At 39.9% G+C, this 21,567-nt stretch overlaps 1 protein-coding gene across 2 annotated transcripts in view; it reads left to right on the forward strand.

Moving 5' to 3' along the window:
* Positions 1–6,194: 6,194 nt before the first annotated feature.
* DNPEP (aspartyl aminopeptidase) overlaps positions 6,195–21,567 on the forward strand; it is a 22,195-nt gene continuing 6,822 nt past the window's right edge. The window contains exons 1-9 of one of the 2 annotated variants that reach the window (XM_072418038.1): positions 6,195–6,364; positions 13,549–13,639; positions 15,565–15,653; positions 15,732–15,845; positions 15,946–16,071; positions 17,101–17,225; positions 17,304–17,400; positions 19,093–19,200; positions 20,391–20,468. In XM_072418038.1, coding sequence (XP_072274139.1) covers positions 6,287–6,364; positions 13,549–13,639; positions 15,565–15,653; positions 15,732–15,845; positions 15,946–16,071; positions 17,101–17,225; positions 17,304–17,400; positions 19,093–19,200; positions 20,391–20,468 — 906 coding nt within the window. In that variant the 5' untranslated portion in view covers positions 6,195–6,286. Of the gene's footprint in view, positions 6,365–11,228; positions 11,313–13,548; positions 13,640–15,564; positions 15,654–15,731; positions 15,846–15,945; positions 16,072–17,100; positions 17,226–17,303; positions 17,401–19,092; positions 19,201–20,390; positions 20,469–21,567 lie in introns of those variants that run through there. The other variant, XM_072418039.1, reaches the window with a different exon arrangement.

The following is a 21,567-nucleotide window of genomic DNA, read 5'->3' on the forward strand; positions in this document are numbered from 1 at the left end:
ATGTAAAATTTGTATGTTTTTTTGACAAAAATGGAGGGTACCTTGTATCGTAAAAACTGGATGTGATAGCAAAAACTGGGGTCACTTCTAGATTCACCACCCAAAAATTAGTAAAAAACAAGTGTAAGATCTAACTCAACAAAAAATGTGTTCCCCAGTGTTATCATGTATCACACCGCCACCTAGTGTTCAGTCATCATTACTACATCACACAGGATAAAGGATAATACAGGGGTGCCCAAAAGGTGGATCGTGATCTACCGGCAGATCGCAAAGGCAACATGAGTAGATGGTGGGCCCCTGCCTTTCAAAATAAACTCTAGCATGCACAGGAGTTATTAAGTCCAACTTTTTATTGTTGGTAGATCATTTTGACTTTAAAAGTAGCTTGCAAGCCAAAAAAGTGTGCGCACCCCTGGGATAATACAAGTGCTGTATTATTATCATTGTTGTTGTTTTATATTTTGTATATATAATTTTTTTGTTTTTAGAAATGATTTATTATAAAAGATATTATCCTTATAGAGACAGTGGGAAATTGAATGATGCCTTTATTTGAAATGCATTATCTTAAATTAAGGCATGGTGGGGGCCAGAACTGTTACTTTACATAGAGGATTATTCTCCCTGATGTCCTATCTCTGATGTCATGTAATGAATAAGCACAACACTTTCAAGTGTGCATCACCTCTCACACGGTACACGGTACAGTACATGTATTCATCTTTTCTATCCAAAAGAACAGCACCATCTTTATTCAGCCATTATCCAGGGTCCTTATCTATGTCCAGGACAGACATATCGACACGCATAATGACTGATATCAGTTAAGGCTATTTAAGACGCTGGGCCTGATTTATTAAAGCTCCCCATGGCTGGAGAAGATAACTTTAATCTGTAAAGCTGGGTGATGCAGCGTTCTGATGCAGAGTCAACCAAGCTGCTGTCCCAACCTTTCCCATTCAAGTGAATGGGAGAGGTTGGGGTATACTGCAACACATCGTGGCCCAAATCCCAAAAGTGACGATTCAACTTGGCCATGTGGTTATTCTTTTGGATTTGCATTGTGACGTGCAAATAAGGATGCCAGCCTTGCAGTTTGCTTCTCCCAGCAGCCATTTGCATCATGTTTTTACTCCTTGGGTCCGAAAGTGCCCTTACTGTCCCTTGTATACAGAAGGGAAAAAAAGAGATCAATATGTTAATGAAAAAATGAAAATTTTCAACTGGAAATATGAGGATGGAGTGGGGATGTAAAATCAGCCAATCAGCTTTCAGTTTGCGGTAATCAAAAAAACTAATTGGCTAATTTTTTGATTGGGAAATCTAATATGAAAAATAGACAACTGATGAAATTCAAATTCAAACCATAGCAGGTCCTCTGGCCAAGGGTAACCGTAAACATGGGGCAGCTAGGTTGGCGTGCAGCGGTTGTGTGGGAAAAGGCAATAAGGCGAATAATGTGGGAGGATTAGGGTGTGGAGGGCGATTAGTAGGGGAGGCTCTGGGTAGGAAGGAGCAGCGTTCCCCATTCCGAGCAGCTAACAAAGCGTAAGTTCTGTAGTCACATCTCATTGCACCTGGGCAGGCAGAAGAGGCGGGGCCCCCCGGGCACAAAGCGCAGAATTCACTGCCGATATTCAGCCAAGCGGACGTAAGTGATTGTGAAGCCTCAGCCGTCTGTTGCCTGGCCTGGAGCATCCAGAGATCTCTGGAGTGAACCATTCATCTTCTGCTAAATATGCAGCTTATGTGTTTTCAGAATATGTGACATGGGGAAGAGCAGCGAATGCAGATGGCGTTTTTCAGGGCGATGATGGGGTCCAGGGTATACTAACACACTAAAATAAACAAAATTAAAGCTGAAAATAATTAGCCTATTAAAAGATCAAAAACAGTTTTTGCTGTCCCTTTGCAGTAGTTCTTTTCTGCCACTAGATGTCCTCATTGTTGAATGACAGCCAACATCATTCATCCCACGTCCTCTGATCCCAGTCCATCATGGACCTTTTCCCAGCCTGTGATTTGACAGGGCAGTGATGAGCTTCTCTCTCTGTTACTCTACTTTCTCCTCCAATTAGTTTGTTTCTTGAACTAGTTAGGTCTTTGTGCAGCTTCTTTCTCTTACATTTCAGCCCTGTCTTTTGTGTCTGCCCTGTTGATCTCCTGCAGCCTTGTCCTGTCTGCATACTCTTTAGTATGGCTTATCTCAAGGTGATAACAGTGGATTTTGTCCAATGTCCTTATACACTCTCCAGAAGATGCCAATATGGCAAGGTGACAATGCAGAATCACAGTTGGCAGACATGGACAGTACGTTGTCACCCTACAACAAGAAGTGCCTGAGAAGGGTCCCACATGGCAGGTTCACCAGAAACTTTTTGCTAAAAGCTGTATTTGAAGCTGAATTTATTGATTGGGTTCACATAAATTTTAAGCAGGACATTGTGGAGGTGTACTTCCCCTGGTGATATGTGTCCTTGTGTCATTGTCCCCCCTCCTGCAGTTCTACTATGGTATGGGCCAAATACAACAGAGCCACTCAATAAATCCTGAAATGATCTATAATATTTATAATTAGGTATGTATATGTGTATGAGGGGGTGCTGAGAAGTTCCTGGCTTTGCCCCTTTCCAGATGAAATAGAAAAATTAGTGTGGGGGCTGCACTGTCAAAACCTGGATATCTCGTTTTAAGACTGGGCATTTCACCGTTGAAGATGAGCCCCGCAGTGGGCGCCCCCCACCTCAACTGGCCCGGCAACCTGCGATGCTGTCCATGAGCTGATTATTGTGGACCGGTGAATATCCGCAAAAAACATAGCCCAGATACTTGACATCTCACGGGAGCCTGTTGGGTTTGTTATCACCACTATCCTAGACATGCGCAAGCTTTCAGCGAAGTGGGTGCCGAAATGTTTGAACAGTGATCAGAATAAGGAATGAGTTGAAGCATCCAAAGCCGTTTTGGCCCATTTTGAAGCTGCACAGGACTTTTTGGCTAGGTTAGTGACTGAAGATGAAACCTGGCTCCACATCTATGATCCTGAAACCAAGGAACAGTCAAAGGAATGGCGCCACAGCGGGTCCGAGGCCGAAGAAGTTCTGAACCCAGAAATCGGCCAAAACAGTCATGGCGTCCGCTTTCTGGGACAAAGACAGTATTCTGTTGGTGGACTACCTACCTTAGGGCTCTAGTATCACCGGATAGTATTATGCTAACCTCCTGGACCAGCTGAAGGAGGCAATTAACCTCTCTAGCGTTCTAATTCTGTTACATTTTTTTTGCATGGAAATTTATTTTACATGGCAGGCTATAATTTTTAGGCATAACTCACCGAAATATGTCCTATTTTTAATACATTTAAAAATAAACTTTAAATAAAAAAAACACAAAAATCTGTTAAAAAAATAAATAAAAAAATGGTTAAACATGCAATGTAAGTGTACAGTAGCATAAATAATATATATATAATTATATATATATAATATATATTATATAAACATTTCTTTGTATTGGACTCAATACAGCTATTTTGTATTGAATTCAATACAAAATTATTTGAATTTCCCGCCGATCCACCTGCCCACACCGACACATGCACCAACGTCAACGGGTAACCCCAAAGGTTGTCTCTGCATTGCGCGGCTGGAGAACAGAGGAGCAAGGCGTGACCCCAGGACCCGTGGGGACAAGCAGGATGCCTGGGGATGACAATGGAGCAAGATAAGTGTTTTTTTTTAGGTTAAAGCTACCCCGAGTGTGAGGATTACCGCTGGGGGAGTTAAGACGAAACTCTGTAGAAAGTTCACCAAAGAGATCCTTTTTTTGCAGGACAATGCACCTGCGCACATGCCCAACGTTGTGGGTGCCAAAAATAAACACCATGGGTTTCCAATTGGTCCACCATCCCCCCGACTCACCTGACCTGACCCCTTTCGGACTAATATCTGTTCCTGAATTTGAAGAAACACCTGAAAGAGCAACGCTTTGAGTACATTTCTGACATCAAAGATGCTGCTGAGAGCTGGTTTGCTGCCCAATTAAAGGATTTTTATTTGAACGGTCTAGAAAAGCTGCAACTACGCTGTACCAAGTGCATCAGCCTCAGGGAGGAATATGTTGAATAAATGTGTTATTTCATAACTCTGGCTCTCTTCTTTCTGGGCAAAGCCAGGAACTTCTCAGCACCCCCTCGTATGTGTGTATATATATATATATATATACACATATATATACAATATATATATATATATATATCTCATTGCAGTTTTTATTCAGTGGCTCTGTAGTATTTGGACCATACCAAGAAAATCCATACAAAGAAAATATCAATATATACCAGACACACCAGACAACAATATATAATATTATACAACCCACTAATATATTCACTGATATATATATATAGTTACTGCTGAATACCAGACACACAAATATTTGAGCTCCGGTTTTCTCAAGTCCCTCGTGCGGAGCAGTTTGCCACATCTGCCATGTGATCTCTTCTGTGATCTGACAACAATTATTTCGCCCTTAGGTTTTTATTAGCTATTTTTGGATTGTATGCCGAATTTTACACTTGTTTGTTTTCCCCATAAATCTAATATTTGTTCATCATTGAAGTTCAGGAGGGGATTATTTTCAATAAAAGAATGATGTCAGGAACATGCTCTATACCTGTAATTCTCAGCTAGGGCTCTGTGGAACCCTAGGGTTTTTCCAGAGGTTGTTAGAGGTTCCTTGAGCAATGAGAAATTTGTGACTCTCAGGTTATTTAAGTGACATCAACGATCTTTTTGGCTATCTGTAAGGGTGACAAGGATATAGAAGAACCTGGGTGATCCATCAAATCTGCAATGGATTTCTTAGGCATTATTTTCTATTAGCTGGCAAATGTTTTTATTCCTGGACCAGATCTATTCCAGGGTTGCTGGATCACCCAGGTTCTCCAAAGATAATCTATAGTTCACTTTAATAACTTTAATAAATCAGGCCCAATACATGAGATTTGCTGCAATATTCACCTTCAATCCATACATTTTCACTATGGTCCTTTTTATCCTGCTGCTTGATGTCCTAATGTATAAGGCCATCATCATTCAACCTACTTCCTCTGAGCCCTGGTCACCTAGGACTTACCTCATTCTGTGATTGAACAGTGAAAGGTGGACAGCAATGTGATGAGCTCATCTCTGTGTCATTATTCACTCTCCTGCTATTAGAATCCTTCTAGGCACCTACATGAACTGATTGGCTCCTCTTTATGGTTATTTCACTGACACTCTGAGCTGGTATATGGAACTGTGAAAGATTGATGCCAGGGAACATTCAGATCCTTGCACCATCAGCTTGGCACTTTAGGTGAATGCTAAAGGTAAGGTATAGTTATGTTTATTTTTTATTTTCTTTAAATGTTGAGGGTTTCAGTACAGAGGACTGAGAATAAATAGGCAGATCTTTTTTTGCAAGAAAAGCTTTAACAAACCGAAGGCAGAGTGTAGTGTAGTCAAAGTGTAGGCAAAGTACAAAAAAAAGGTGTCAGTTAATTTTCACTGCTCCTCCCCTGAGCAACTATGCTAATATACCAAGGTTCCTTGGGGGTGGGGCAATCCACAGAAGGTTTTACTGTTAACTAGATATCTTTCTAACACATACTGGAGTTGTCAGTCCAGGCCTGCACAGGAACCTGTGTCCATCACAAAAATATTGTGAGTAAGGCGAGACAATGTTCAGCAAACAGTGGTCACATAAATGGTAAGCCAGGGGAGTGGCCAATAAATGGCTGCTTATGATTTTGTTTTTGTAAAATTAGAACTTTAAAAATAATATATTTTTCATTTCATCTTTTTTATTTTTTTTTACAGTGCATTCATCGTCCACATGAGTTTGCATTATGGTGGTGTAATAGGTACACATGGCGCACCTGGTTTCGGTGACATATGTTGCCCTTCTAGGTGAACTCTTTTGACTTGACTGCTGAGCTGTAGCGGTTGGGTATATCCTCTCCTGATCCTCTATACATACTTGCCCCGGGTGCCTCTCTGTACGTATGTGATTAGGTTAACAGTTTGCCCGGTACTGCTTGCCTCAGCGTGTTCTCAATTGTCACTGGCCGCACCTCACTAATCCTTACTGGCCCCCCCTTTTCTCTCTCTGTGTGTACAGCCCCCGCCTCTGAGCAGAGCACACATTTACACATGCATGCATGCACACACAGTGACACGCACATACCTCAGCAGTATACACTTCATAGAGCCAGGCAGACGGTCAGCACCGAAAAGTCGAAATGGCAGCAGGAGGGAATCTTAAAATGCTTCGCCTGGGCAAGAGGAGCTGGGAAGAGGGCGGATATCCAGATATACAGGTAAATCTCCCCCCTGCCCTTGACCTCCAGCCGTAACACCACCGGCGAACTATCCCTTTAATACCAGGTAATATACACTAGATAAACATATCCATACATTAGACATCTTCAGATTCAAACTTTACATTATTTCCTATGCGGTGTGAAAAAAAGTAAAATTTAAGTAATAATATGAGATGATGAAGAAATTGAAATAGTATATGCAAGCTATCGAGATGACTGGTGTGTTTGTTTTAGCATGTGGCGGGCAAATTAGTAAGTAAGTGTACTTGGATATATTTTAGGTCAAGGCTTAAAAAATACTCAATATGGCATGGCACTATCAATTCTGAATATCTATTCCCAGTGTCAGGTATGGGCTTGTCATTATCATTACCTACATAGGTTATGTGTATACATTATATAGTGCAAGCCGTCTAGAAGACTTTGCTTTGTCGGGCATATCGGTGTCATTATTATATCCAAAAAAGTTACCATTTTCTAGCCAAATGAATAAATGTCAGTGCAAGCTTACAAAAATAATGTGATAGCAATAGCATCATCAATACCTGATACAGATACTGTCTTTCTGAATATGTTTTAGTCTGGGATTTGAAGAATTCTCTGTCTCGGGTATGGATATTATCATATCATATAATATCATATCATAGATGAAGGTAACCTAAATTGTAATATTTGCTATTTGAATATATTTAAAATAAGCTTTCATATATACTTTGTTTGCTTTGTTGGGTTTGGTGATCTTGTATTAGTCAAGTATACATAGTGCAAGCTTTAGGGATTTCTCTTTCTTGTATGAATAGAGCTAGTATACCCAATGTGAGCGTTAGAGAATAATCAGTTGTGTCGTTCCGGCACAATTTCATCTTTATTCCTGATAAGGCTACTTTGTATCAGATATCCAAATATAATTTTAGTGCAAGTGTTTGAGAATACTTTGCTTCCTTTGTTGGGCATGGTGTCATCATCATACCCAACGAAGGATGTCTCATGTTGAATATTTGAATCTCTTTCAGGTCAAGCTTTCAAGAATACCATTTCCTTTGTTGGGAATGGTACCATCATCATACCCCATAAAGAATATCCCATATTGACCATTTGAATACACTTTAGCTTTCAAGAATACCGTTTCCTTTGTTGGGCATGGCACTAATATAAATCCAATTGTGATTACTACATATTGACCATTTAGATATATGTATAGCAAGCTTTCAAGAATACTGAATTTCCTTTGTTATGCATGGCAACATCATCATACCCAATGAGGATACCTCATATTGACCATTTGAATATATTTTAGGGCAAGCTTTCCCAATTAACCTTTACCTTGTTGAGCATTATCTCATCATCATCCTCAATACAGATAGCTGATTTAAATATATTTTAGGGCAATCTTTCCAGAACACCCAATTTCCTTTGTTGGGCATTATGTCATCATCATACCCAAAATAGATACCTCATATTAACCATTCGAACATATTTTAAGGCAAGTTTCCCAATTACCCCATTTCCTTTGTTGGGCATTATCTCATCATCATACCCAATATAGATTCCTCATGCACAATATAGATATTTCATACTGTCCGTTTTAATATATTGTAATGGAAGCTTTCAAGAACGCTGATTCCTCTCTGCCATCTATGATCTCATCAATATGCCTCCAAAGATACATTGAGTTGGCCATATGAATATATATTTTGACAAGAAATCAAATACTTAACTTTTTAGTATTGTTTGAGTTTTAAGGAAAGCATTTCAAAATCTTTGCATGATGAGGTGACCCAAATTGATTTAAAAGCTTAACATTTTATTATTTTAGGTATCAATAAGATGACAGCTGCCTGATCCTGGAGGGGGTCAGCTGCCAATTGAAACGTCCATGTAATGCAAGAATAGATATAGGTGCTAAAATCTACTATTGTTAAGTACTGGACATGAATCTTATGTTACATCCGTGGCTGAATCGCACATGATAAAATTCCAATTAACCGCAGAAACTCATGGACCGTTCCTTTAAATAGTCCAAAGCAATATAATATAATTAGCACAGCATCAGATATCAGATTGGTAAGTTTTATTTTTATTTACGCCCACAAATCTCCTTCTTCCTAATCCATATTTGAAGTTTCAATAATTAAACTGATCCGGTAACACTTTTCGGATTAATGAGGGAAATGGTTAGGAACTAGAAGAAGTAGGAAATATTAACTGTTATGACAGCGCTTTATTTTCACAAGAGATTAGTGTCAAGCAGTATAAGGGTAATAGCCGTCAGACATGCTACTGGGGAGGCGAAAGTGTGATGGGAAATGGCGGTACAGCTGGAACACACTGAACGTGCGCAGTGCTGTCTGAAATGCTGTATGTAGGTCAACACGAAAGGAAAATAAGGAATTACTATGGTGAGAGTGGGGAGCGTTACGTAAGTCATGGCGCATTGGGCTGAAGGATAATAAAATATGGACAAGTAACATTTATTCGTTGGCTGAGTGCCGTATTCTAAAGCACAGAGGAGGGGGGAAGGGAGCTGTTCACGGTGATGGGTCAGCTAAGGTTATATAGCAGATTACGGAGACAAAGCTTATTTGCTGCTATTGGGGCAGAGCGATGGTGATTGACAGGAAAGGAGAGGCAATCTCGGTACGGAGATACATCGCACTCCCATTTACTGCTGCTCCATGCAAATTGGGTCAATGTTACCTGAACACAATCAATAATTAGACCATAGTTTGGGCGACCTACCTTATATCAGGTAATTATATAATGTAGATATTAGAGAGAAAAAAATGGGTACTCATTACAAAGGGCATTGGGCATTAGTATGACATCATCATTTGAGAGAATATTAAGAATTCCTTCACAGGTGCAATTGAGTTGCAGTTGTATGCTTTTGATCTGCATTTGACGTGTTTTAAACAATTTATGCATTTCCATAGATTTGTGCATAAATGCAGGGGCAGAAATAGAGAGGGGCAAAGTGTGACACTGCAGGAGAGTCCTGGAACTTCTCAACCAATGGGAGCTGTCATAGGGCCCCCAAACTAGTTCAGTTGGGTGGCCTCAAGTCAGTTCTGGACAGGGCCCCACTGCTGGCTATATCTACCTATAATTGGAATGCAACATTATTTTTTAAGCTATCAATAGCTCATAAACCAGCCATTTTCAACCAGGGATCCTTCAGAGGTTACTAGGGGGTTCCTTGAACTGTGGTTCCTTTCCCTCCCATTTAGTGATGTCTTTATAGTTCTTGGACCTGTGGAAGAACTAACTGCATGCCAACAATGATATTTTAAGTTGTCTATAGGGGTCAGGACGGATCAATAATTCGGATCAGGTGACCTCTATACACGTCAGATTCTCACCAGAGACAAGCCCAACAATTCGTATTGGGTGAGAATCTTCTGACATAGCCTAACAGAACATATATAGTGATATCTGTTCTGACCTACACACACCCCTAACACTCCATTCACAAGACTGGGAGGACAAGTTTTTTTCTGCTCAATGAAGCATAAAGAGCTTTGTGATTGGATGAGAGCAGATCCAGACAGGTCAAATGACTGGGCTTTCCTCCAATCTCTGAGCTCTCTCAGCTCTATTGAAAGAAAACACTCCATGGGGCTCCCAAATTTATTTTCCTAATACCCAACTTTCATTTTTTTCTGTTCTGCCCAGCTGTCGCTGATTTGGAAACACTGTCCCACTTCATACAACTCACATGTCCCCAATTTGGAGGGAACATCATTCATATCCCCCAAATGCCCCTGATTTGGAGGGACTGTTCCTCTTTCAGATCTAAATCTTTCTGGCCCTTTTCCTTCTCAGGTAACCCCCTTTTTGGGTAGATATATACACATCTAAATATTAAATAAAAAAGTTTTAACAATGAAATATTTTCTATTGCATTAAACTTTCATCCAGCCTCTAAATAATTCCATTTGTTTTTTTAATTAGGAAATGAATTGTATTCACTATATATATATATTATATTTATATATTGATTTTATTTAAGAAATGTGACAAATAAAATAACACTTGTCAGTTTAACAAATTATTTTGTGTGCATTTATTTTTCTTATGGTTCCCAAAAAGAGGCCGTGGCTGGGTGTGTCCCTTTCCTACATACTAAGAATCTCCCTTGTCCTTGTCTCTAAAATCAGGGAGGATGCAATGCTGAAATGTAATTTAACATATATATATATATATATATATATATATATATATGTTATGTATGCAAAATGCTAACAAAATAAGTAATTGTGATTTTAGGCTTAAAGCGTACCTAAACTCAGAATTTTCACTTTACATAAAAGGGTGGACAACCCTTTTATGTAGGGAAAAAATTCTGTTTGTTTGGGTTTTTTTTTTTTTTAGGGGTGCAACACCTTTTTTAAAAAAAAAAGAAAAAAAAGTGCAGCACCGGCCACTAACGAACGACTGCTCAGTGGGATTGAAGGTAGGTGTACTTTTTTGTTTTAGGGAACTTTTGAGTTTAGTTCCTCTTTAAATTACTATTATTATTAATATTATTATTAATATTAATAATAATAATAAAGTTTTTATATAGCGCCAACATATTAGACAGCACTGTACATTAAATAGGGGTTGTAAATTACAGACACATACAGTGATACAGGAGGAGAGGACGCTGCCCAGAAGAGCTTACAATCTAAGAAATGGCATCAATTTATGAAGCCCAAAGCTGTAGCTTGCTTAGCTTCTTCCTAACCTTCAGATGTACAATAAGAAAATGCAAGTTTCCTGCTCCCATCCCCCGTTATGCACAGCACAGGAAAATTCACTTTCAGTTTAGGGGTGCAGTTGCACCTCCCGTCCCCCAGAGGTCCCTGCTGTAGCAGTGCAGACAATGAGTTGTGATTTCTGTATATAGGAAGTGGTGCCTTACTCTCCCCTTGCACAGCTCACTTTATTCCTATACAATATGCAGGTGAGTGACAGCACCCATTCCTGTGCATTATATCGCTGACATAGGCTGGAGCGATGTCTGAGCTGCAGTAATGGACCCTTTATTGTAGCCGTATTTGTGTGTTTGCAACAACACGGCTGAGTTCTATCTGCAAACTTCTTATATGACAGCTACAAGTCCAGCACAACCTTTTCTGGGGTTGCAGAAATTTGTAGAACCCTGAAAACTTGTGCTGGAAACCCCAATGCTGACAAATTAGCAGCAGGGAGTTCATTCTCACCCATGCAGCTGCAGCCAAGGCTGGGAATTGTAGACTTCTATGTGATTATCATAGTGGATACATTGTATTAGTGCTGTATGATTGTACATGTGATCAGTGGCTGGTAGCTATGGGTTATATTATTTAAATTTATCTCTGCCATTGTGAGATATGGAGCAGCTGTACTGAATGTCTATGACCTGCATACAGGTTGTTCATAGGGCTGCTGGATTTAATCCTGCACAGGGACTGTAATTAGGAAATGGTATGGCTATGCTACCGAAGGTCTACATGTTGCATGAAGCACACATATACTACGGCGAGCTCATTCCAGTAATGTATAGTGTTCACTAAAGCTGCACAATCTCTACAATCCATGAGATGTACCAAGACACCGTGTTTCCATTTGTAACTTGTATTCAATCAGACTGGAGCTAGTACAATATTATTCTTGCTGGATCTAAAGAGGATTGTACAATCTGATTGCCTATTGCAATGTTTCTCGACCTTTTTAACATGGGAACCTTGAAATAACTTTCAGATCTTCTATAATTACTATATCCACAGCTCACAGTATATTAGTGTGGTGGTCAGTAGGAAGAATTCCTCTTACCTGGCTGGCCATTGGGAAGAATGTCACCCTTACAGATAGCCAAAAAAATCATTGGTGTCACTTACACTGACCTGAGATTTACAAACTGCTTATGGAACCCCTAGCAACCTCTGCAGAAACCCTGGCTGGGAAACAATGGATTATTGCAGTGTTCTCCCCAGCCCCTTTTAGCAGGGCGCACCACCTGGCACTTTTCAGTAACCACCTTGCTGTTTTTGGGTAGTTACTTGAGTTAGTTGATGAGTTTGGTTACAATACAGAGGCTGCCACCCGCCTAAAATTTCTTCCCACCCAGCCTAAAATAATTTCTGGCCTGAGCACTATATTGTATGGTCTGCTGAAAGTTGTAACAACTTGTATTTTGTTTATTCAGCTGTACACTGACTGAAGGTTAGGTCCCTGCAGCTTACATATCATAGTTACCTCCTTGGAAGTGCTGAGAAAAGGTTTTTCTTGCTCTTCTACAAGGTGGGACTTGCATGGGGATATTGGCCTCTCCGGCATGAATGTTTTAGACTTGGCGTCTGTACGCTTCTGCACTCATATTTTTATATGTTTTCTGCAAAATGAAACTGTCATGGTGGGAATGCAGGAGGTGCCATTGCTGGATGCCTGCTGAAAAAGCCAATTGCCTGGCTGGTATAGTGACCCAATAATGTCAATTCTTAAAACACGGAGAACAAGCAAATAGATTGGGGAAAGTCAGACACTTACCTGTATGCTTGTTCTGGAGAATATGGAAGCAGCAGGATAAGATGGGCAGCTTGCAGTGTAATGTGCAAGTTCTGTTGTGATAATACAACATTCACATGTATTTTGCAGCATTGCTGGCATGTTGGGTGAAAGTGTATATAAAGCACACCTGTAGCACAGAGAAGCAGATAGGTGCTCAGACCCCACCTGGAATGAGCTGGAACATAATAGGAGGTTTAAATGAATCTTCTTCTTGATAGTTCATAAATGAGACGGGTGAGCAAAATGAAAATATCAGATCTAGCCTGGCAAATGTATGTGTGTTAATAAAGACCTCTGATTATCTTTTATATTATAGTTTGCTTTCTCTGCCCCCCTCCCACCCACCAATATGCTTGATAGATTCAATATATCAATATGCTAAAATATTTAAAAAAATGAGTGGGCTCCACCTGACTTCCTTCAACTTCCAATGCACATTGAAAGAAGCTCACAGTGTGCAGTAAAATCAGAGTGAGCAATTTTGGTCCAGGAGAGAAGTCGTAACAACTGTGTAAAGAGAAGGCTAGAGGGCAGATGTAGGCATCTCTGTTGCCCAATCTGCTTCTCTTCCATGTAGCACAACAGAGCTGCCAACTTTGATTCATGTCATGTCCAATGTGCATAAACTGTGGCTTTTATTTGTATTGCAGGTGGCAGCCATGAAGGGGACACGAGACGCAGCTCAGGTGGCAGCCAGGGAGTTCCTGAAGTTTCTGAACCGTGGCGTTTCTCCATACCATGGTAATTTGGAATACATAAACCATATTTATGTAAATATTGAATGATGATAAAGCTGCTCACTGCAAATGAATCAGACCAGTATGAGCACCTTGATAAATCTCTTTATCTCCCCATCCCAGTCATCCTAGACATTTATTTAACAAATGGGTAACCGACACAAACCAGGACAATCAAAACCCAATTAATGAGGACAAAATAGAAAAAGCTGCAGCTGGTAGTTGTTGCATTTCCATGCTGTCAGTACTTCCACCGATGCAGCTAAATTTGCATGCAGATCTCCTCCTTGAGCTTGCTCACTCCAGCCTTATGAGCTTTATTAGTCAGTGAGGCCATCCATCCCTATACTAAACCAAAAGGGGCACAGGCTTGTTCTAGATTTGCAAGTATATTTAGAATTTTTTTTTAATTTAAGTTCAGCTGCCAATGTCCTGGATCTATGGATTATTTTGTTGTGCCCTTAAAGGGTCCTCAGTAGCTCAAGCTTTGAAATATTCACTTCCATAATTACAGTTAGTCCCTTAATATACACTGGATTTTATTTATGTTTTGTAATGGCACAGGTCTGCAAATTGATGTAACTAGAACAAGATCAGATCCTCTCCTGTGTGTTGAAAATCACAAGGATCCAGCAGCCACTATCATGGAGGATTGCATAGCCCCTTCTCATGTGTTATGCCCCTTCCCCTCCTACATTATGACACTTCTCATTGATATAACTTACACTTTGCTCTGTGGCTAAAGTACTTATCATGCATTGAACTTCGTACATCCTTACTATGAGTGATAAGATGAGGAGCAAACTGCTACTTCATTAAATACACTGAGATTGTGTACAGTCAAAGTTTACTCTGCTAATAATTAGTTCGTTCTGTAAAGGAGTTATACAGAGCTTGGAATCAAGATGTAACAATATGTCTGGCTTAAAGCTAAACTCCAAGACAAGCAAACATTGTCTGCATACAAGAGCCATATGTGTTTTTTTTACTTGAAGCTTGCTGTGCTCCTTGTATTTCCTCCAGATCTGTACAGTAATCAAGTGTAAGACTTCTGCCTCTGTGTCTCCTGTATAAAGACTAGTCACTAATGCTCCCTCTTCTTTTGCTGGGTGAATGGTCTTGTGTCTGTCTATCTTTAGCTTTCTTCAGGCAGCTTGTAGGTTGGTGGTCCTGCTGGTTCCCTCACATGGCTCTGCTTTCAGCACAGGCAACCCACCACATTGTTGATATCTCTGCTATGTGTACGAGCTAATATCTGAGTTTGCAAAAGCATTTGGATTCATATTCATTGTGGTTATTGAAAAATTTTATGAAAATATGTGTGCATGGAGTCGGGTTTAGATATGCTTTAAAGCATAATGAATAAAAGCCATAAGGTTTGCTGTCAGTCCCCCAGCAGATATTTTTACCTCCCTTGTCAGTGATAGGAAGCGAGAAAAAATCTGTGGAGGAAATCAGTCACCCGAACAGGGCTACCATTCAAATCTGAACTCCAGGCACAAAATCTTTTATTTACTTTTTGTTTTTTCTCTATAAATACCTTTTGTGTTCACCAAATATTACAAATTCAGGTGTCCCCTTTAAAATAGCAGTAACCCACCTGGTGCCTAAAGAAAGCTACAGATGGGCGGAGACCAGACAACCTGTAGAAGGAGATTGGATTAGCAGTGACTGGTCCCAATACAAGAACATCAAAGGCAAAACTTTACACTGGATTACTGCACAGATATAGGAGAAATAAACCAATAATTAAGTAATATTGCACTTTATGCCAAATTTGCTATTCTCAGAGTTCAGTTTTATTATTTATACTTTTCAGTTTGCTCCCACTCATAAGTTTTGCTATTATTGCTAACCAATAAATCTCACTGTATGTGTCTGTATTATTAAGTCTTTATTGTTAATGTTAATATTGTCTTCCCACCCTAGTGGTTGATGAGTGTAAGAATCGTCTGATTCAAGCAGGATTCCAGGAGCTGAAGGAAGCTGAGCACTGGGACATTAAACCCAACCACAAGGTACGAGCTTTGCCCTAGTGGATGGTAATGTTGGGCACATAAATGGCATTTATTGACGTTCTTCAATCTCCTTTTCAGTACTTTCTTACCCGCAATTACTCCACTTTGGTGGCCTTTGCTGTGGGTGGCCATTACCAGCAAGGAAATGGTTTTACCATCATTGGAGCCCACACGGACAGCCCGTGTCTGAGGGTAAGAGATTGTCTCCAGCCAATAGTCTCTTGTGGTATTTCCTGGTGTTTTTTAGCCTTTTTGTAAGTCTGCTTTGTTGTGGTTTTTTTATTGGATGCAGGTAAAGCGCAGGTCAACTCGTGGCCAGGCTGGTTACCTTCAGGTTGGGGTGGAGTGCTATGGTGGAGGAATTTGGAGCACCTGGTTTGATCGGGATCTGACTGTGGCAGGAAGAGTGATCGTTAAGGTGAGCACATGACCGGCCCATATGCAACCGCAATGCTATACTGGGGCCCAAACACCTCACAAAATTGTTTCTGGTTCCTCTCGGAGTCACTTAGTGCTTGACAACTATCCTCATGTTGCCAAGGGTGAATAACTGTGTATAGAAGGAAGTATTTTAGCTTGTTTGTTTTCACATTGAATGCCCAGTAAACAAAAACTCATGAAGCACTTTTAAAACTTTTAGCAACCCATAAGTTGCTGAGTGTTTGCTGAAAATTGAGAACCAGCGAATGACAAGTGCGCGCAAAAGGGAAAGCATTTTTCACTGGATGGTTGGAAGTACTTTGCCCTAATTTTTTTTTTTTTTTATCATCATCGTAATAAATTAGCCTTTCAACAGTTGGTTGGCTGTCCAGGCACCGTCTGGAAATAGTTAGGCATTGATTGTTGGGTATCACAAGGGCCTCAAATGCTGCCCCTACTCTCACCACGGGGCTGGACATTATATTCAGGATATGTAATGCTACAAAAGCTAAGGCTGCATACTCGTATTAGACTTTTGTTGTTAGAAAGGATCTTTCACAATCATTTCCAAAGATAATAGACTGAAAGATCCATGAACAAGCTCTGTACATACAAGGGCATTCTACTCTATGGAGGGGGGAGAACAAACAAGCGAGCAGCGCCCCGCTGCACTCTCTCCCCTTTACTTGTATTGAGGTCATTCGTGGATCCACCAGGATGGATCCACGAATGACGTCCAATACTAGTCCTGAAACGATAATCGGATGAGAATCATCTGACGTGTGTTTGTAGCCAAGGGTACCCAGGAAGAAATGGGCAGAGACAGAGAACATACTGCATGATTGGTTGGAAACCCCTTCTATAAGACAGCCAAAGCTTGGGACATGAGACTGGAAGAGATTACTGATATTCCTTTTCTTGCAAATCAATGTTCCCAATCAAGGTGTGTTCTTACATTCCTGTTATTTTTGTTCATTGTATTAAACATTCCTTATCTAACAGCTTCTGGGATACTCTTGTGTTGTAGGAAGGGCACCGGCTGCAGCACCGCTTGGTTTATGTGGAGCGCCCGATCTTGCGCATCCCTCACCTGGCAATCCACCTGCAGAGGAACGTTAATGAAAGCTTTGGACCCAACACGGAGCAGCACCTGTGAGTAGAACAGAAGCAGATTTTGCATACTTTGTATCTTGCATTGGATTTTCTCATTTCCATGCTTCCTGTTAACAGGCTTCCAATCCTGGCTTCGTCTGTACAAGAAGGTCTTGAAAAGGAATCCGTGGATTCTGGGTCATCTTGCCATTCCTCTGGAGGAACTCAGAACCAGGTGAGGCTGTCCATCTGTTTTCTTGTGTTATTGTTTTATGAATTAATGCTCTGTCCTCATAAGATATATTTTAGATTGCTAAAATCAGACATTAGGCCTATGTAGACCATTGCAATCTAATACCATTACTCATCTGCAATGGCTAATCATGCTATCACATGCTAGCACACATCTGTTTTGGGCATTGACATGCTTCATCTATTGTCTGATGTATCAATGCACATTACTGGGTATATCAATAGCAGTGGCAGCGTGTGATTGCCTATTAGTAGGCTACAACCTGAGACATTGCTTTTTGAATGACCCTTAAATTAAAAACTTGTATGATATCCACTTTCTTCTCCTAGGATAAAAAGTTGACTCACTACCCACCCCTCTCCAAGGGAAAACATACATGTAGGGTCTTTCAAAGCAGATTGCTTTTCCTGTGTACTTCTGTCATTGTATATGCCCAGGAATTTCCCATATTACAAAATGTTATTCATGTGAATGTGATTACTGCTGCATACTACCTGTGTGGCTTTTTGCACAGGAAACTGTTTTGTCTGGTACTGGAGCAGGTAAATGTTTCCAGATATGGATTTTGTCTATTGACCAGACTTTCAATACCCTGCTCTGATCACCACTAGCATGGAGTGCTTCCCCCATGGGGATTACAGGGGCAGGGGGCATGGCATCATTTGGGCAAAGAAGGGAATTCTTGATGGATGTAAGATCAAGCATCAGTCGGAAAAGCCCTGTTTTCCAAAAGGTTTGCATTGGATTTCATGTTTATATTGAAACCTCAAGCAATGTATGGCCAAAATTAGTGGTCAATCGCTGATCCACTTAACTCAATTGCTAATGTTGTTAGCAATTCAATTACCTTTCTCTTCTACTTTGTCAAATTGCTCCCAAAATGATGGCTATTTCTATTTGATTTATACAAAATTATATCCAGTTTTGTGTCCCTTTAAGTTTGATCAACTATATTTGAAGCTGTCAATTTTATTGTTCAGTTTTGACTTCACAAACTGAAATCCAGTGAGCGTAGTTTTCAGGTTATGCTTATTCATCTTTAGGATTCCTGGTGGCTTGAAAGTTGTCAAAATTTACTGATTGTTTTAACTCGACACCTATTGTGATGTGTAAGGTCGGGTTAAAGCTGAGTTCTGTGATTTATTACATTTTTGGTTAGTGGGCCCCCTTACCATCCTGCATGGAGTCTGTTAAATGTTTGGACTTTCAAGTGAATTAAAAAGTTATTGAATTTGTTCTTCTCTCTGTTCTCTGTCATTCCCATAATGTAGGCGGGACCTCTTCATGCTCGCCTACAATGCAGGACTGTTGGTCCTGCATTGCGTATGATCAGAGAGCTGCAGAGCTAACAATATAAAAAAAATTCTTTTTTTTTTTACATTTACACTGTGTATTCTTTAACCTTGTCCTATGCTACCACACAAAAACAGGATTAACAACAGGAAAACATTAAACAGGATTTATATAGTGGCAACATATTACGCAGCATTGTACATTAAATAGGTGTTGTAAATGACAGTCAGATACAGACAGTGACACAGGAGGAGGAGAGGAGCCTGTCCTGAAGATCTTACAATGTAGGCATATATGCTGCAGATTGTCTGAGAAAGTTGGCACATTTATCCTCCAGGAAACAATTTATTTACTTTGTGTTCTGTTTTATCTTCTGATTAGGCAGAGCGCCATCACTCTCTGCTGGTCAGTTTGCTCTGTGAAAGGCTTGGGGTGAAACCTGAACAAATTCTGGAAATGGAGCTGTGCCTGGTGGACACCCAACCAGCAGTAAGTTGTCTTCTAGGATTTAAGCTTGGAACTGCATGTCTAATACTCGGATACCATACTGTACCATGCTGAGCCTCTATCGTAATGTAAAAAAAAAAAAAAAAGTTTGGTTACACTTTATTATTATAATAGTGTCTTCCTAGCACCGCTATGCCATGTGTTGCAAGTTCATTCATCATAGTCTGGGCTGGATTTGTAAGTTTTTTTTTTTTTGTTTTTTTTTAAGGAGAACCTTGAGCGGTGAATTTGGGAGGGCAGCCATGATAGAGGAAGGCCTTTGGTGGTTATGGGTAGAACAGTCCTTTTATGTAGTTATAATAATAATATAGCTGTACAGATGCTACTCCTGCATGCGGTGTGTGAGCAGTAGCCCATATTTCCAGTGTTCTTCCACCACACGGCCACTCAAACTTGAGTTGTGAGGAACAAAACTATAACAATTACAAAAGCATAGGTTATTCAGCAATGACTGATAACTACAAATTTAATATTGGTATGCAGAGTTTGTGGGTGTGCTGCAATGATCATCAGTGTTGGCATCACAGAGTGAGATAAATCATGGTGTAACCCTCCATTTCCCACTTGGGGCTTCTCCCATACCAATCCATACATAATCCTGAGTAATGATTTTTGTTCTAATGTTACTCTTGGGGCTCTTTTTATAATTTATTTATAATTTATTCTATAATCTATTTAAAATTTTTCCCCTGTCAATTCACTCATATTATTCATTTATTTCCCATCCATTTCCTATTTTGATAGCTATGCACTTTTGACAATTGCCCACTAGGTGACAGAAGGAGTCATTGTTTTAATAGGAACTGAAATGAGAATACTGGTAGTAGCAGGGAGAGGAATTGACAGTGAATCATTTCTAAATAGAGCCCTTAAAGTTGTAACACCTGTATATCGGTAAATGTAATGGCAGAAATATTTAGCAAAATTAGAAAATGATTGAACGATGAACAATGAAAAATGCCTATAAAAGAAATACAATAGGAATACACTAGCATTTGATCAAATTATATAGTGTTTTATATTGGTATCATCCCAATGCAGTCTATATAGCCCCTGGTGATTCCTCACCAACCCCTAGAGGCTGGTATACAGAATACAGTATATTTATGACATGCACTATCTTTATCTCATCCAATCTTTACTTATCCTGAACCTAACCTGTTCTGTATCAGACCCTAGGAGGAGCCTATGAAGAATTTATTTTTGGACCGCGCCTGGATAATCTGCACAGCTGCTATTGTGCCCTGCAGGTTAGTACCCATTGTACAAAAACATTTGCTCGAAGTTGTGAATCTGATAAATGATCCATCAAAGATTCTCAGTAATCCACGTGGCTTGGACTGCTGAGCTGCCAACATGTGATCGATCTCAGTGATCCTTGCAGTCTACATTGCTTGAAGGTGAGGGAGCGGGATTGATGATGGTACACAGAGCAGATATTTGTATCATCCATCATGGCTTTCTTCATCAATATCCTGGGCTGATGTCTCCCAGGGGGTTATGTAAAGTTCAGCTGTATTCAAATATCCCTATTTCTGAGCATTCATGAACAAGTCTAACTACAACCTTTAAATTCAGATTAAGTGTCCAAACAATCTTGCTTATATAACCAAGTAAAAAATCTGGTAAATGTGATAATAAAAGTTTATTTCTGAGCTTTTTATAATTTAAGTTTAAGATACATGTAATTGTACACATTGTAATTGCTTAGTGACATGAAGAATAGAATAGAATTATAGAATCAAATTCAAGCTCCTGTGCTTTATCTTTAAATCTCTCCACAGTTCTTGGCCCACTTACCTTTCTCACCTGATGAAAAAAATACTCCCCTAGCCGCTCTCTTCACTCTTCTAATGACTTCCTCACTCTTAACTTCATCACATGCATGGCTCCGAGACTTTTTTAGAGCTGGTCTTCCTTCCTATTCGGCTTGCTCCTACTTTCTGCTCATTTAAAAGAGCCCCCAAAACCCATCTTTTCAAACTCGCCTACCCGTCTTCTTCTGTCTCTTAAATCTCTCACTACTGACCCACCATATACTACTGACCCACCATATCCTCATCCTATCATCCTATTGTGTGCTATTTCCCTCCCCCTCCTAGATTGTAGGCTCTTGTGTGCAGGGTCCTCTCCCCTCCTGTGTCACTGTCTGTATCTGTCTATCATCTGCAGCCCCTATTTAATGTACAGCGCTGCGTAATATGTTGATGCTTTATAAAAACTGTTTAATAATAATGATTAAGGTAACCTAGTTAGCACTCTGCGATTTAAACTTAAAAATGAAAAAAAAGCGTATGATCTGTGAAACTTGCACAGCAAAATGATAAACATAGACAGTTGAAAAAAAAA

This window comes from Pyxicephalus adspersus, chromosome 7, assembly GCF_032062135.1.
Source record: "Pyxicephalus adspersus chromosome 7, UCB_Pads_2.0, whole genome shotgun sequence".
Lineage (NCBI taxonomy): Eukaryota > Metazoa > Chordata > Amphibia > Anura > Pyxicephalidae > Pyxicephalus > Pyxicephalus adspersus.